We start from the raw sequence: 18,424 nt of genomic DNA, 5'->3' as shown, positions 1-18,424 counted from the left end.
AAAAAAAAAAAAGACTGATACCAGGAAAATGCCTCCTGATGTCACATTTCCTAGTGCCTTTGTGCACTACCATTTCCTATTGCCCTAAAATGTCCCATGGTCAGATACATAGACTATCACCAAAGAAATACAGAGATGGCTTTGGATTCTCTTAATTAGGATATTTTTTGAGACAAAATCTCATTTAGTATGTAGACTACACTGGCCTCAAATTCACAGAGATCTGGTTGCCTCTGCCTCCATGATGTGTGGATCAAAGGTATGCACTACCATGCCTGGCCTTAAATGGGACTCTGTACAGCCCACCTCTTCCAATGGACCTAAGAATTCTGTCAAGGTCACAAAGAGGTTGCTCACACTCAGACATCAATACATCAATGCTAATAGAAAGCAACAAAAGTGTATAAATGATATAGAGAAAATGAAAATATAAAGGACAGAGAGTCAAATGCAAAAGCATAAAAAATATTAATTCAGAAGACATGCAGGATGTCACAGTGTGGTTTCTTTTGTAAACAGAGCATTGTCTGAGCTAGAGAAAGAAGCCAGTGAGTAAGAGCAATGGCCACACAAGCCAGAGGCCATGACTTCAGATCTGCAGTACCCACGGGAAAAGCCAGGTGAACTTCAACATGACAGGGGACAGAGAAGAAGAACAATGGGTTGTGTTGGGCTGGAACCCAGCTCCGGAGTTGGTGAGGGACAGTGTCACAAGGGAGTTCAATGTAAAGTGATAGATCTGGACACCAGATGCCTCTCTGGCCTCTGCTCATGCATACAGACATATGTACCTGTACACACTCATGCATAAACAGTACATGCACATAGAATGCACAAAGAGGGAGGGAGGGAGAAAGGGAGAAAGGAAGGGAAGAAGGAGGAGAGAGAGAGAGAGAGATGCAGACTGAAAAGGCAGAGACTTGAGGGATCCAGGCCAGTGCAGTGATTTTTTTAAATGGACCTATCTACCTGATCTGGCTTATTTTAAAATGCCCCTGTATTGAATACCACTACAATTTAAGTCTGAAATATAGTCCTAAATATAGACAGTATCATGTGTTTGACCATGTTTTGCTGTTCTAGGAAGTTGTGATGCCCTCGGACAATGGTACCTAGATAACGAACACAGGACCCTGGAGACAGACTTTGAATAACACACCCAGCTCCAACTCTGGCCTTATTCTCTGACTCCTTGTCTTGCCAACAGGAGCTATGTCAGAAGCCACATGCCTATCCCCACCCAAAATGAACTGAAATCCCTTGAAACCATACATATTCTTCTTCTCTTGCGTTGCTTCTACAAGGCATTTTGTCATGATGATAAAAAAAAATAATGCAGGTGTCCAAAAATCATAAACCCCAATTCTACCATGATCTTTTAATCATTCCCAAAACATTAAGTGGCCAAATTTTGCCTTAGCACTGTTATTCTGAGAAAACCTCTAGCATGTACAGTGTAGCTTCCGATATTTTAATAGTAGTAGCTGGAGGTTACAAATGAAACCAAGTCTCCCAGTGTGGTTGGTATCAAAACACAGGCACAAACGGCTTAGCTCGTCACTCAGGTGCAGTATGCAAGCCTGTCTCCAGGCTGCTAAGCTGTATTGATTGCCAGGCCTCCTGAATATCACATTGATTCACGCAGGAGCTGTTCAGCAGCAGGCTCATGTTCCTGCACATGTCCTCATGGGGCACATGGCTGAAATCACACAGCTCCATGCCCCAGGTTGTAATGATGTTCTGTGAGCTGTTTGCACATATATCTGTCGCTGAGTCCCCTGTAAAATATCTCCTGTTTACCACTCCCTTGCCAATTCTAATCTTTATTGTCAGCTGTTCCAGCTGCTTCTGTTCCAACCATTCTCTTTCCATTTCTTCACTGATGATTCAAAATGCAGTTATTGAATAAGAATTACACCCCAAGCACTGTGTTAGGCACCGTGATAGCTTTTCACATGGTACTTACACTGCAAAGAAGGAGGGAGCCATTTAACAAACACATCTGTCTTTACCACTTGCAGCAGTGGAATACCGTTACAGTGAAGAATTGAAGGGACTTGTCTGGACTCTGATTGCAAGAAAGCTTCCCTGAGGAGCATTTAACCCAAGGTCTAAATGGCAAGGAGAGAAATGAGGAGGGAAAGTACTATGATGAAACTCAAGGCATAAGAAAAACCATGGACAAAGGCCTGAAGCAAGCTGACCTTGGCACAAAGGGGAACGGAAAAGAAGTCATAGATGCTGATGGTGAACCTGGAAGTGGCAGACAAGAGGCAGGGACCAGAGTAAAGCTTGCAGGTCATTCTGAATATTTTCACTCACAGTTGACCAGTATACACACCACTGTCAGCTTGGTCATATCTTCTATGAGTGCTCGGTTGGCTGTATAGAAATAATTCAAAGATGTCACGGGTTGACTGAAGGCCAATTGCAGATGTCATACATTAACCCAGATTCTGCTCTTTCCTCCATTTATTTACACCTAACTCTGTCTGTCTGTCTGTCTGTGTGTGTGTGTGTGTGTGTGTGTGTGTGTGTGTGTGTGTGTGTAGAAAAGTTCCACTTGCTGTCTCTTCTTCCAAGATCTTCCTCTTTTCTGTTTGATGTCAAAAAAAAAAAAAAAATCAAACAGCCAACATGAGAGTAGCCCTGGTCTTCTCAACTGCATGTGCTGTTCCTAACGCTGTTCTGTCATGAAAGCTTAAACCTGTTGTTCCTGTTCTGTTATGAAATTTAAATCTGTTGTTTCTGGAGTCTTGGGGGAGGGGTGGTCATCTAGGGGTACCACAAAACTCATTCTGTGGGACAGAGAAAGAACTGTACATCTTGGAAAGGACATCCATACAGACAGCAAAGTGAAGTGACAGTTGGAAACTGAGGGACACTGACACACTATAACAGCAGCAGCCAGCAGCTGAAGGTCCCTGACAGAACATAACAATTGTAGATCTGAGGTTGCCAATACCCAGAGAGTCAAGTAGAGAGGCAAGGGTCCCAGACAGAAAACAATAGAGATATGAGGCAGGAAAGGAAAGTTAACAACCAGAATATTGTGGAGATCCTGCAGGTCCCAGGATACAAAGTTACAGATTTATAGGGAACAGAGAAATTCCCACCATGGTAAGAGAAAGAATAAAAATGAAGGACTTTATTAGAATAGACAATTGCTCGAGTCAAGGAGAGAGACACTGAAAGAATATACAAATACTGATATGTCTTTGTGCTTGGACACTTTATTGCTGAAGACTGAAACATTCCCCACATGTTCAGCATCCAGAGTAAGTGAACAAGATCTATCTACCAATGACCTATAAGCTTCTCCAACTACCTATGAACACATAAGCAAGGCTGAGTAGAGTCTTCTCAGACAAACAACTGAGAAGAAAGAAAACAGATATTTTGTCTCTGGAGTTTCAAGGCTTGTGTGCCCTGGCCATGTTCCCTGGAATATTACAAAGTGCTCCCAAAATAAAGCAGGAGAGAATGAGCTGCAATGTGGGTAAACAGGGAAAAACGGAGAGACTGCAGCCATCACTCATCTATGCTCTGGTCTTGCATAGCTCTATTCAATACTAGAATCTATGATATATTCTTCTAACTACTTTAGCCAATTACTATCAGGCATTTACATTGGAGTTCTCTACTCCTTCCAATGGAAGCTTTTCTATCTTTAGAGAACAGTCCCCGACAGCTTTCAGAATCCCCTCCTTAATGAAATGGCCCCATATCAGAATCAAATCATTTACTCAGAGAAAGTAAAATTAAACTTGAACTCAACTATGAACCCACACTTTGACTAGCTAGCATTCTCACATATGACTAAGACTCAGAGCCTCTATACCCCAGTGTAGGGGAATGCCAAGGCCAGGAAGTGGAAGAGGGTGGGTTGGTGAGCAGGGGGAGGGAATAGGGATTTTTTTAGAGCAGAAACCAAGAAGGGTAATAACATTTGAAATGTAAATAAAGAAATCTAAAAAAAAAAAAAAAGACTCAGAGCCTATGTAGATTTCACTCCATTTAGTCCTTGTGGCAGAAATTAATGCCTAATTAGACACCTGTGGGAAGCTTATTAAATTATATTTACACATTAAATGTTTGCTTAGTAAATCTAATAAATCACAAGATCACTTGAGGTTCCAAAGCAGATGGCATGTTTTATATAAATTTTAGGGAATTAGAGATTGCATGCCCAAAAATTTGTTATCAGGTATATGTCACAAAGACTGGATAAATTCCATGAAAGGAAGAAACTTTCGACCATGGTGATGATGATATGAGAAGAAAACCATGGCAAATCACAAAATATAGAAACATTCTACCCAATCAATAGTGTAGGTCTCTAGAACATCCTCCAAATCAATATGATATATAATGATGACAAGATGCACCTAAGAGTAAATTTAAAAAAAAAAAAAACACAGTGGATTGTAATACATCCCAGAACCATTATCTGAGGTGAAGTATATTAAAAGTGCATTTAACACAAGAATGTAATCTGTCTTCTTAACTTGGACAACAGTGACAATAAATAAGTGTGTCTACAAAGTCATGACACTCCAGAAACTCTACAAAACTAGAAAACAAATAGCTTTGAGATCCCTGCACACTCTAGAACTTTATGACACACACATACCTGTGAGTGTTTAGCAGATTATTCAAATTTTAAAACTATACTTTAATTGTGGAGTTCAATAACCAGCCACTGTCGAAGCAGACATAAGTTCATTTCTTAGCCAAAGAAATATCTACGCTATCGTATGTTATTGAGGATGGCATGTTTCAGACAAATAAAAACCATCAAGTAACTTTTGGATCTTTTGTATAGGGTGTTCAATAAACCTGGTGGCAACTTTCAAAAGGGAGAGAAAGACAAATAGCACACTGAGAATCAGCACTGAGCCAGGCTCTGGCTGGCTATCCTCAGTGTGTACGAAACCATCCCAACCCCACAGCAACCCTGCAAGCTGAGAACTATACGCTCCCCCTCACAGACCATCAAACAGGCTCAGCACTGAGCTTGCTTGCATGACGTCCATGTAAGAGATGAATCTGTACAGCAAATGGTCTGACTAAAGACCTACATCATTACCATAGCTTGCTGCCTCCCCTTGCTACCAATTGTTTTCATTTAAACTGTGTTTCAGTCAATAAATGTCTTAAAATGAAATATATTTGAGATGTAGGTACCCTTCTAAAATAGAAAATATTGTACATTTTTCTTTACAGTACATACTTTCTTTGCTTTACCCCCAGGTCAAGTTTACTATAATTCCATTCACTGGGCTTCTGCATTGTGTCTGGCACAAAATCCACCTCAACATGCATACATATATATAGGTGCTCGCACAAAGGAAGACCTACAAGCTTGTCCTTACAATCTTCTCTGGACAAACTATTTTTAAAATGCCGTCTAATTACTATGAATCTATCAAGAAGCATCACAATTCTAAAATAACCCTCAAGCTCACTCCTGTGTGTTACTGGCAAGGTCCCTTGACATGACTCTTTTAGAAACTCCTTGGCCTGTTTCCTCATCTTCAGCATTATATAGCATTGAAGTTTCAGAAAGAAGGACTGGGGACAAAACAAACAAAAAAAAAATCACTTCCACCAACATGAAAGGTGGCTTCTAATAAATTAACTAACTTCCAAATATAGCCCATAGCTTTGATCTGTGGAGGTTATTGTATTTTCTATCTCTTACCCACCTGTAAGCATCATCTGAAAATATTATTTATCTGGGGCCTTTCTACAATTTCTTAGCTCATTCAGTAATCTAAAATCAACAGTCTCTGCCTTCTCATAACAATGAAGGTTGTCATCTGTACATCCCCTGAAAGCACAGCACTGACCAGCACTGACCAGCACCGACCAGCACCAACCAGCACCAACCAGCACCGACCAGCACCAACCAGCACTGACCAGCGCTGACCAGCACTGACCGGCACTCCATAATACTGCAGGGATCTACATGCAGAGAAAGACTCAGTTCTGAGCCAAGCAGCCCTGCCACTGTGGCTGTATTCTGTGTTCTTCATTTCAAAGGCACTAATCCCATAGACTATGAAGGGAATGGTCCCTTAAGTGGGCAGCATCTAACCGACAGACTGTCCTAGATGCAGACACTATTCCATCCTTCTAAGACAGAAACTGAGGCCAATGAGCTTAGAGTGTTTATGTAAGTCGCAGAAACACCGGAAAAGAACATCTGAGTCATTGTGACAAGCTTCGTCCTATAGGGCAGTGGTCTGTTCAGGCAACTTAGGCTCAGTCAAGTAATAGGCCTAGAACTCTGGAGCCCCAGTGAGTAGTTTCTACCTGCAGGGAGTTCGGCGATAACTCCTGAGTCGTTGGCCCCTGTTTCAGTCACAACCTCTCACAGCTGCTCCCGCAGGAGATATGTGATCTATCAGGTAGACAATGCCCCAAGCTCCCAGCATTCTAGCTGGACCCTTCCCCCAGTCGTATGGTCACATAGTCAAGCATACCTCACCCCACAGATAGCCACGCCCCACACAATATAAGGGGCAATTCACCCCCTCCCCTCTCTCTTGCTCTTTGTTCTTCTCTTGCCCTCTTCCTCTCTTGCCTTCTCTCTCCTGCTCTTTGTTTTCTTCTCTTGCTTCCTTCTTTCTCCTCTCTCTCTCTCTCTCTCTCTCTCTCTCTCTCTCTACTTGACCGGCCTATTTTCTCTTTCCTATAATAAAATATCTCATTTATACATTGCCTCCTTTTTAACTAAGCGCTGCCGTGCAGCCACAGGCATCAGCAGCAGACAGTTCCAGGCCCCAGCAGAGACAGAGCCACCAGGCCACAGGAGAGAGAGAGACACAGGCCCACATCACCCTATGTTTTCCTACAGAATAGTATTCAGTCATGATACCTTAAGATGTGCACATACATACGAACAATTCAAATGTGCAACATCTCTAGATTAGCAGCAAGATATCCGAATAACAGCTACAACCAGAGCCTGTTTCTCTAGTGTGTTCTGCAATAGACAGAACTGAGAGGATTCTAAGGCTTCTAAAAGATCCCAAGTTCTCAACAATCAGAACCCTCCATAGGCTCCTCACTACCAACCGATGCGCGGCTGACTAATGCGCTTAATACATGCAGTGCTATGGCTATCACCAAATTTTCAAGCTATTTCATATCCCTCTCTCTTATCCATGATCATTGTTATCATGAATCTGAACCTTAGCTGGAAATAACAGTTGAAGATATTTGATGTTTGCCTGGTGTGATAATTTTCTGTCACTAAAACAAAAAACTTAAGTAATGGCTTTATGAAGAGACAAAGCTTATTTTGCCTCCTGATTTCAGAGATCCTAGTCCATGACTGGTGGAGGAACAACAAAATAAAACATCCTCCCTGTGGTCATGAAAGGAAAGAGGCAGGAAAAAGACCGTGTTGAGGAACCGCCATTCCCTCAAGGACCTGCAACCAGGGTTTGAGGCTCTCCAATTCGGCCCACCTCGAGAAGGTTCCACTAGCTCCCAATAGCACAAAGCTAGATATCAATGCTTTATGATACAGACTTTATGATAAATATGGACAAAATGCTGAGAGGAATTCTTTCTATCTGCTTATGAGACATAAAATTAAAGGGAGCTTTGCGGGGAGGAGGGAAGATTTGTGGGGAGGGGGGGTGACGCAACAGAAGAAAAGGTCTTGAAGGGCCAGTAAGAGTTTGCTTGGCTGAGAAACTGAACAAAGTGCTCTTTGCTGCACAATTAACTAGAAGAATAAATTATAAGTGATGGTGTTTTCAAGCCCTCAGTACTCTGCCACTTTATCCTCTCCTGATTATATTTTTTTTTAATTTTTCAATTAAGTAATCAAAAAATACTCACCAAGCTGTTACTTGGACAGCCATGGAATCTGGGTTCAGATGACTATCACTGCTGCTTTTAAAAATATGTTTCTAGGGCCATTAACATACCAGACACAATATCCTGACTTTTCAACAGCTCATGAGAAGAGCTGAGATTCTTTTCTTCACAAAGTGTATCATAAAGGTCACAATTAAATTAAACATCAACATTTATTAAAATCAAGTTGACACTTCCCGAGGATGAGATTCCTCCCCTGCTCCCCCCAGCTGGTGGCAGCTGGCAAGTGGCTTATCCTGTTCCACATCATTGCACCATGGTAACACTGAAGCCACTGTGGGATGCAAACTCACTGCTGAGACAGTAGCCTCTGAGATCTTTCCTGGAAAACTCGGAGCCCTGAAGTACATTCGACGACATTGTGGAACAGCTCCGAATTACCGCAGCACTGCGGAGCGCTACCCTACCTACCCCCAAAAACTAAACTAGTCCTTTACTATAGCACAAGAATGTGCCCAGGAACTAATTCCCTCATGAGCTTGATGTAGAATATGTGACAATAAAGTATGAAATGCATAGGAGTAGGGCTAGCAACTCATGCTACTTAAAGCTACAGTGTTTAGAGTTCACAAATTTGACCAAAGATGACTCTGGGGCTCTCCTGAGCATGGCTGCTCTGTTATGTCCTACTCTACCTTATCAACTGTCTAGCCAACCAAGTAAGAAATATATGCCACACACACAAAAATACATATACATTTGTGTGTGTGTGTGTGTGTGTGTGTGTGTGTGAGAGAGAGAGAGAGAGAGAGAGAGAGAGAGAGAGAGAGAGAAAGAGAGGCACGCCTCCTTGAATTACAGATTGCTCTTATGTGCATGCGACCTCTGGCCCTTCAACAATAAATACCTGAGCTCGATTATCCAAGCTCCCACTCAGAAAAGTTAGCAAAAAATACTCTTCCACTCTGCTACCTCACACTCGTTACAGCCAACACCAAAGGACTAAAGTCTACTTGCCAGTTCATTCAGTAAGATTGCTCCCGCAAAACTGCTGGCATTCACTGTTCTAACAGGAACCTTTCTTGTAAACTGTCATATTTGCTGTTTGTCTTAACTGGACACTTTCATTTAACTGATCCTATCCTGAGGCTGAAGTCACGAATGCACTTACCCCATCCGAACCTAGAAGCATAGATACGATACGATGCAGTCTCTGTATTGTCCAGTTCCAAATCTTCAAGTTAAAGCAGCAACAAGAGTGGCTATTCACAGACTACATGTTTCCTCACCAACACCTCAGGGCCTGCAGGACAGGGTGCTTTGTGCTGAGAGGAAATGATACAAGCGACAAATGAGGAACGTCTAATTACTCAGTCACTTCTCAGATTCAGAGACAAAGGGAAGGAAACGGAGAGTTCAGGATGAAACTCCATCTCCTCTAACCCTATTGTGCCTGTGTACCGCAGCACGTATTAAAGTAACATCAAGCCCTATTTTTAGACCTCTGAAACTCCAGAGGTATAAATCATTCCTGTGCCACAGTCACCTTTGCATTAGCAATGCCACGATGATCATTTGGCGAGATCCTACAACAATATAATTGAAAGCAAGTGGTATTTAGAATGAATAGCAATTACTCTCACAGATTAAAAAAAAATAGCCTAATCTAGATTATTTGGGGGGAAGATATTGGTTTGGTTTTTTGTTGGTTTTTGTTGTTGTTGTTGCTGTTGTTGTATTGGGTCTTTTCTCTCCCTGATTTGGTTGTTTTGTTCTGTATTGTTGTTTTGTTTTGTTTCACAATACATCTAATCCTTTGTAATTTGAACCACTGAGGATCACTCTGAAGTGCACATCTGATTAAAGAAGAAGAGAGACAACACGAAGAGAAGACATGCTGGTCAAAGTGCTATTTTTATAACAAGGCACATCCATTATTATGGAAACAGAATCAAAAGGGATATCTCCCAATCTAGTCACCCTCTCCATCGAGATAGTAAAAGATGAAGATATTTTTTTGTTATTGAATAAGCATGAAACCTGCCTGTAATATAAATACATCAAAGTTATAAATACATCAAAGTAACCTGCTAGCAGATACAAAGACTGAACATTATCTTGTGTTTGATATGTCAGACAAATATTAATAATTTCATACAGCTTCAAGATAAGCAATAATAAGTTCTCAAGTAAGAAAATTCACAGGCACCATTTCACACATTCCATTCCATATGTACCTGGAGATTGAGGGTGCCATCTGTATTACAGATGTACAGTGCACAGTGGTTCTCAGCCTTCTTAATGCTGTGACCCTTTAATACAGTTCCTTGTGGTGTGGTGACCCCAAACCATAAAGTTATTTTTGTTGCTACTTCAGAACTGTAATTTTGCCACTGTTATGAATTATAATGTAAATCTCTGTGTTTTCTGACAATCTTAGGTGACCCCTGTGAAAGGGTTGTTCAACTCCGAGGGGTTCTCTGACACTGAGGTTGAGAACCACTGGGCTAACTGGTTTTATTGAGAGCAGAATCAAAATTCTCATACCTCTATGACAGAAAGCTTTGGACTCCAAATCAGCCTGTCCCTTTGAGCATCCTGGCTCAGTTTAGACTCCTATGATTCCAGAGACACTGAGAGTCCAGGGCGCTCTCTCCCTAGGAGCTTATATTGCAAAAGAATGGCTTCCAGATTCCGGAGGTAGACATTCCTAAGTCCTAAAGCTGACAAAGGTCTAAAAGGATTTAAAAAAAATTTTTTTTTCAAAGATAGGAAAAAATACAACTTCTCTGTGCTAAAAGACAAAAACAAAAAAAAACAAAACAAAAAAAAAAACAGGAAGGAAATGTTGCTATCCTTGTAAGAGGAAAACTCAGCCTCTAATTTTTAATTTTTATTGCTTGCACTTCGTTCCAGTCACTGTGATTATCAGAATGCAAACTTTTTTACCGAGGACATGTGACTATCGCCACATCCCTAAGACAGAGGTTTAAAAAAAAAAAAAAGCAAAAAGAGCTATAAAATGGTAATGGTTTCTCCACCATTAAATCAGAACAAATTAATATGTCATGCCAAACCCACATACATTATGGACTAAGATGATTATTGATAATATAGCTCGTCAGGGGAAAAGCAAATTCTTAATAAGCCTTTGTTTTCCTGCCCATCTGACGGGGATGATGATTTCATTTTTAATTTGTTCAGAAGTAAATTTATAATGATAACAAAAGGAAAACAATTGGCTCCCTTGCATGAGATTATCTATATAATCATTAGCCATTAAAAATGGATTATGTTGAGTACAAGGAGGAGTTCTGCATTCATCTAAATAATGCATGCCACCCAACAAAATGCATAGCAGAGATAAGTTAAGTGTGGCAACTTACCAAAATCTCGAACAGTCCTACGGTTGGACGTACAGTTGGCTGTCGGTGCACGGCCAACATAGAGCGCCTTTTACTGACTTTTCTACCTTCATACCGTGACTTCCCGCTAAGTGCTCTGATGAAGCACCATCTAATGTTAGCATTGAGAGGGATGTGTAATGCCAATCAATAGCCAAATAAAATAAATCCACCACAAGTTAGAGGGATGCTCAGAGAGGAGTGCTTTCTGGCGAGCCCTGTAGAGGATGCTGCCGTTAGAAGCTCACGCACTAGACTTAGGATGGCGTCTATTCCATATAAGGTAGGCATAATCCTACTTCACACTACCCAGTATGATCATGATTGAATGAAAATACATGAGCCCCCAATTCAAACATTTCCCCAAAAGTGTTCTGGCTTCTCCCATCTGGGATGATGAAGGCAAGAGAAGGAAGGATGCTTTGAATTCCTAATGTAAATTTCTACAGTCAAATCTGAGTTTACTCTAAAGATGGCATCCAAGCCATTTCTCAGGAAGCTACAGAGCAACAGCAGACCACCCTTTAGTGAACTCTACTTTACATGAGCTCAAAGGTTGGCTACTTCAGCACTGTCCCTAAGATCCCACCGTGATGACAGCTGCCTCCTAGCTGTCCCCTGAGAGGCTCTGCCAGAGCCTGACCAATACAGATGTGATGTGATGCTTGCAGCCAACCACCTAACTAAGCCGACTGAGCAGGCAGGGACCCCAGTGGAAGAGTTAGGGGAAGGACTGAAGGAGCTGAAGGTGTTTGCAACCCCATAGGAAAAATGACAATATCAACCAACCAGAGCCACCAGAGCTCCCAGGGACTAAACCACCAACCAAACAGTAAACATGGAGGAACCATGGCTTCAGCTGCATATGTAGCCAAGGACGGCCTTATCTGTCATCAATAGGAGGAGAGCCCCTTGGTCCTGGGAAGGCTCGATGACACAGTGTAGGGGAATGCTAGGACGCTGAGGCGAGAGTATGTGGGAGAGTGGGGAGCACCCTCATAAAACCATTGTGGAGGGGAAACCGGGAAGAAGGGCAACATTTGAAATGTAAACAAATAACATAATTTAAAACTGAGAACAGCTTCCCTGCCAGGAACCACAGCAGCAACTGAGAGACTTGTGTGAGCGTTTCTTCTTCCTGTAGTAGTGTTCTGTTTGTGCAGGATCGCCACTTCCCTTTGACTTCAGCAGAGGTCAAAGGCCCCCACCCTTCCCTCACCGCGTCAGCCCTTCCACACAGGTCGAAACAAAAAGGCCCACGCCCGGAAACCTACGGGGAAACGCTTCTCGGTGTTCTCCAGGCATTGAGTTTTGCTTTCCTATTCCGATCCTGGTAAAACCCACCCTCGCCTGAGCTTGGGAGTAGAAGTAATAAAGATTAAAAACAAACCAGGTTCCTTTTCAACTTTGTAAAATTATTTTTTTCAAAATGATAAAGGAGGAAGAATCAAGAAGAAGAGTTAATAAAGCTGTGAGAAAGGAGGGGGAGAAACAAAATCCCATGTCAAAATAAAAAAGGAAATTGTGAATACTGGAGGATTATTAAGGCCATGTTTTCTGAATTTTATTTGTTTCCTTTGGTTTAGGCTCCTGAAGGTTGCATTAGATGTTTTTTTTAAGAACTCTAATAAAATAAGGTAAGATAAATTTCTTTTTAAAATATTTTATTTATTTTTCTTTATTTATTTATTACTTTTATCTTTTTACAGTCCAATCATTATCGCCATCCCAGTTTGCCCTCCTACAGTTTCCCATCCCATTCCTTCTCCCCCAATCTCCAGAGAGGATGTGCCTACCCACCCCCATCCCACCCTGCCAGACCTCCCCACTCCCGGGACCTCAGGTTTCTCAAGGGTTAGGTGCATCTTTTCTCACTGAGGCCAGACCAGGCTGTCCTCTGCTGTATATGTGTTGAGGGCCTCTTATCAGCTGGTGTATGCTGCCTGGTTGGTGGCTCAGTGTCTGAGAGATCTCGGGATGCAGGTTAGTTGAGACTGATGGTCTTCCTGTGAGGTTGCTGTCCTCCTTAGCTCCTTCCAGCCTTTCCCTAATTCAACCACAGGGGTTCCTGACTTCAGACCATTGGATTTTATTTATTTTTATGAGTGTATGTATGTATGTATGTATGTATGTGTGTATTATTATTTGGGGGTGAGGGCTAGGGTTGTGTGCCACATAAGTGCCTGGTATCCCCTGAAGGCAGAAAAGGGTGTGAGATTCAATGGAACTACACTGACAGGAGTTTATGAGCTGTCCTGTGGGCACTGAGAAACCTTAGCAAGAAGAACAAGTGCTTTCAAACACTCAGTCATCTTTCCAGCCCCAGCTTAACTTTCCTGAATATGTGTGTGTGTATATGTGTGTGTATATCTATAAATGTATTATATATGTATATATGTATATACATATATATGTGTATATATGTATATTTATATACATGCATATATGTATTATACACACATAAATTTATGTGTATATGCTATATATACACATATATTTATATATGTATGTAGAAATATATGTGTATATATATGCTGTATATTATGTATAGTATGTAGTATGTATGTACATAGTATATAATATGCTGTGAATATTCATATATACTACATAGTATATATAAATGTGTGTATATATTCATATATATATGAACATATATTAGTATATTGTATTCCTCCAACTCCTTCCATGGCAGCCCACCAATCTTAAATCAATAGCCTCTTTTACTTTGATTATTACTGTTACCTATGAATGTATGGATACGTACGCTCAGATATAGAAATATAAACTGCCAAGTCCACTTTTGTTGTTGGAGTGGGCCTCGGGGATGACCACATTGTCCTAGATAACCAACTGGGGGCTCATCCCTGGGAGAAGCTAATCTTCCTTTCTCAGTGGTCTTCACTTACCTTGGAGTTCTTCACCTAGGGGTGGAGCCCTGTGAGATTTTTCTCCGTCCATATCAGCATGTCTATTGATATTACCAGTGTTTCTGTCTTCTTTGTACAGCCATTCCTAGGAGGGACTTCCTGGTATTCTGACTCTGAACAATATTTCTGCCCGCAATGTTCCATGAACCATAGATGTAGGAGCTATTATATTTACCTGAAACTGTACACAATACATTTAAATGTGTGTGAGTGTGTGTGTGTGTGTGTGTGTGTGTGTGTGTGTACGTTATGCCACTTAGTCTAACAATGCTTTTCATATAAATGTATTGCATATTTGTGCAGGTGTATGTGTGTGTGTGCATGTGCGTGTAACTTATATTAGTTGGTCTCCTCACAACTACCACAGACTAACAAAAAAGCCAGTACCAAGTATCCTGAGAAACATCCTTTCAAATAGTTGATCAGGATAGTCCATGTGACTCTCAAATCAACATGAGTTCCACTGTGGCCCTTGGCTGCCTTTCAGGTCCCCATTGGTGAAGACACTGAATCCTTGGGACACAAGACTTGGTCCTGGTACTGGATCTAACCTGAAAGCCTCTTTTCTTCATTCTAACTTCCAAGACACCAGAAAGTGCTATTCAAGCTGCCAAGGGAGAAAAGCAATTAAACAGAAATAATGAGCTACCGTGCCTAAGATCCATGACGATAGTAGCAGCATCACAAATGTGCAATGGTGGCACTCACATACAGGTGGAATACAATAGCTGTCGAATTGATTTAAAGTCTACTAAACAGGGGTGAAATCATGCCTAGTGCTGGGCATCTATGCAGCTTCCCAGGGCTATTGGGGACTTTGGAAAGGAGTCTGCCACGGCCACTGTGCTAGACCAGATGAATTCCTTACTACATTCTAAGTCTCATCCTTAAACCTACAGATAAGTATAACTACCACCCCTCATCATTTGTTTTATAGCAAATGGAGGCCATCACAAAATGCCACAACTCGACACGTACTGTGGTCCTCAACCTTCCTAATGCCACAACCCTTCAATATAGGTCCTTGTGCTGTAGTGACACCCAACCATAAAATCATTCTCATTGCCACTTTATAACTGTAATTTTGTTACTGCTGTGATCCATAATATAAATACCTGATATGTGCCCCCTGTTAAAGGGTTGTTGATCCCTAAAGGAGTCCTGAACCCGGGGTTGAGAATTACTGACCCAGAGCAATCAAGTCTGTACCCCCCAGACCCAGTAGCTACACCTCAGGTGGCTTTCTTAAAGAAGACTGACATTAAAGGAAACTGAAATGGGAAACGTGGAACAGAACCACTTCCTCCGGGTGAGCCCAGACCTCTCAGTCTCCTGCATTAATACTTCCCACGATGTGTATTCACGGCAATGGCCTCCTCACTCACCGACAAAAGCTCTGTGTTTCACTTTGATTAAATACTTTCTAGATAAATAACACTAAATGAATTCAAACGACTAAATTCTAATGTCATTATCAGTACTTGGTGGAGAGCATTAGAATTGTCTTTTCTTTTTGCTAGCCTGCTTTGGAAGCTGTGAAAGATTATATTAAAGGCTTTAGGTGCATGAGGCCCTGGGTCCCCTTCCCAGCTCCAAAACCAAAAATTTAGGGTTACTCAGAAGTCAAGAGCACTTGCTGACCTTCTAGAAGATCTGGTTTAATTCTGAAGACCCACATGGTGGCTTACAACCATATGCAACTTCTCATCCAGGGATCCTATGCACCCTTCTGGCTCTGTGGGCACCAGGCATGTATCTGGTACACAGTCAAACATATGAATGCAAAATAGCTTTACAGAAACAAGGGAAAACCTCATTCACATTCACTGTCTTTTTATTTATTGTTTGTTTGTTTGTTTGTTTGTTTGCCAGTCCTTGTAGTTCACTTCCACATGAAGGTATTTATCATATATACACTATTTCTAATGTGTATGAGAAAATTAAATTGTTTAGAAGTTCAAACATGCATAATGGCTGGCTCAACAATTGAAGATAATTTGTTAAATCAACCAAGCAAAACATTATAGAACATGGGTCAAGCTATTAAAAACCTCCAATTAGAAAAACTTTCAGCAATAATAAAAATTAGTTCTATTGCTAAACCCAATAACTGTGCAATTAGATTAAAATCCACAACTAGGCTGTGGAGCTGTATTTTTGTGGGGTTTTTATTTTCATTTTAGGTATATTTATTATATTTTGTATATGAGTGTTTTGCTTACATGTATGTATGTACACCATGCATGTGCCTGATACATTTGGAGATCAGAAGAGGGCATCAGATCCCCTGGAACTAGAGGCACAGACAGTTGTGAGAATCCATGTGGGTCCTGGGAACTGAACTCAAATCCTCTACAAGAACAAATGCTCTTAACCATTGAACCATCTTGCCAGCCTCTGAAGTTGTGATATTTCTACTTTTCAGAAAAACAATGTGTAAGCTACAGCTTCAGATATCTACTATGAGTGAGGGTCTACTAGACCTAAAGCCTACAGTATTGACCATCACTTGACAATCTCGGGCACACGAACATAAAAGAACCTCTGTCAAAATTGCACAGGCTGCTTGCCTTGGTAGAATTCATAATACTGTCTTAGTTCTTTTTCAATTGCTGTGATAAACCACAATAACCAAGGCAATTTTTAACAGAAAGAATTTAATTTGGAGGTCACAATTTCAGAGGTTTAGAGTCCATGAGCACCCTAGCAGAGACCATAGCATCAGACACGCTGACATGTTACTAAGTAACATGTAAGAGCTCATATTCCATGACTACAGGCAGAGTGACTCAAGTCTTTTGAATCCTCAAAACTCACCTCCAGTGATATGCCTCCTTCAGCAAGGCCAAATCACCTAAGCTTTCCCAAATGGCCCCACCAACTGGGGTCCTGGTTTTCAAACATATGAGCTTATATATTAAGGGTATTCTCATTCAAACCCCCATATTAAGAGTGCCCAGCAATATCTCCAAAACTGTTACTTTGTTAATAATTTGTTGTATATTCTTTTTTATAACACAATTTTTTATCAGATATTTTCTTTACTTACATTTCAAATGTTCTCCCCCTTTCTGGTTTCCCCTCTGAAATACCCCCTATTCCCTCCCCCTGCTCACCAACCCACCCTCTCCCACTGGCCCTGGAATTCCCCTACACTGGGGCATCAAGCCTTCACAAGCCCAAGGGCCTCTCCTGCCATAGATGACTAGGCCATCCTCTGCTACATATGCAGCTGAAGCCATGAGTTCCACCATGTATACTCTTTGATTGGCAGTTTAGTCCCTAGAGGATCTGGGGTTACTGGTTAGTTCCTATTGTTGTTCCTCCTATGGGGCTGCAAACTCCTTTAGCTCCTTGGGTTCTTTCTTTAGCTCCTTTATTGGGGACCCTGTGCTCAGTCCAATGGATGGCTGTGAGCCTCTACTTCTGTATTAGTCTGGTTCTGGCAGAGCCTCTCAGGAGACAGCTATATCAGGCTCCTGTCAGCCAGCACTTGCTGACATCCACAATAGTGTCTGGGTTTGGTGATTGAATATGGGAAGGATCCCCAAGTAGGGCAATCTCTAATTGTCATTTCTTCAGTCTCTGCTCCACACTTTTTCTGTAACTCCTTCCATGGGTATGTTATTCCCCCTTCTAAGAAGGACCAAAGTATCCACACTATGGTCTTCCTTCTTCTTGAGTTTCATGTGATTTGTGAATTGTATCTTGGGTATTCTAAGCTTCTGGGCTAATATCCACTTATCAAAGAATGCATACCATGTGGGTTCTTTTGTGATTGGGTTACCTCACTCAGGATGATATCCTCCAGGTCCATCCATTTCCCCAAAAATTTCATAAATTCATTGTTTTTAATAGCTGAGTAGTACTCCATTGTGTAGATGTACCACAATTTCTGTATCCATTCCTCTGTTGAGGGACATCTGGGTTGTTTCCAGTTTCTTGCTATTATAAATAAGGTGCTTTTCCAGTGGATTGATTGCATTGACCAGTAAATTAGAAGTTTTAAAGATCTTTCCACAGCAGATTACCTTGATGCTCTGAAGAAAGCCAGCATTTCACACAGTTTTTGATATTTTTTTCTAATTATCACAGCATATCACAAAGCTGCAGTAAGAATTTTGCAGTTCACGAGTCTTTAGCCTTGGGTCAAGCCATCTCACAACTCCATCTTTCTCGGTTCTTGTTAGTAGAGGTGGATGTGTCTACACAGATTTGCACGAGTGCACAGTTGTTCATAGAGGCGGTTGTGTCTAC

At 41.3% G+C, this 18,424-nt stretch overlaps 1 protein-coding gene across 3 annotated transcripts in view; it reads right to left on the bottom strand.

Moving 5' to 3' along the window:
• Tafa2 (TAFA chemokine like family member 2) overlaps window positions 1-18,424 on the bottom strand; it is a 472,572-nt gene that overhangs the window by 374,977 nt on the left and 79,171 nt on the right. Inside the window, exon 1 of one of the 3 annotated variants that reach the window (XM_031350384.1) lies at window positions 9,008-9,267. The exons of the other annotated variants lie outside the window; for them this stretch is intronic. Coding sequence (XP_031206244.1) covers window positions 9,008-9,012 — 5 coding nt within the window. The 5' untranslated portion in view covers window positions 9,013-9,267. Of the gene's footprint in view, window positions 1-9,007; window positions 9,268-18,424 lie in introns of those variants that run through there. 3 annotated transcript variants of the gene reach the window in all.

The sequence above is a fragment of the Mastomys coucha genome, unplaced genomic scaffold (genome assembly GCF_008632895.1).
Source record: "Mastomys coucha isolate ucsf_1 unplaced genomic scaffold, UCSF_Mcou_1 pScaffold4, whole genome shotgun sequence".
NCBI classification, from domain to species: Eukaryota; Metazoa; Chordata; class Mammalia; order Rodentia; family Muridae; genus Mastomys; species Mastomys coucha.
The sequence above is the reverse complement of the archived record's forward strand: the minus strand, read 5'-3'. Positions and strand labels throughout refer to the sequence as shown.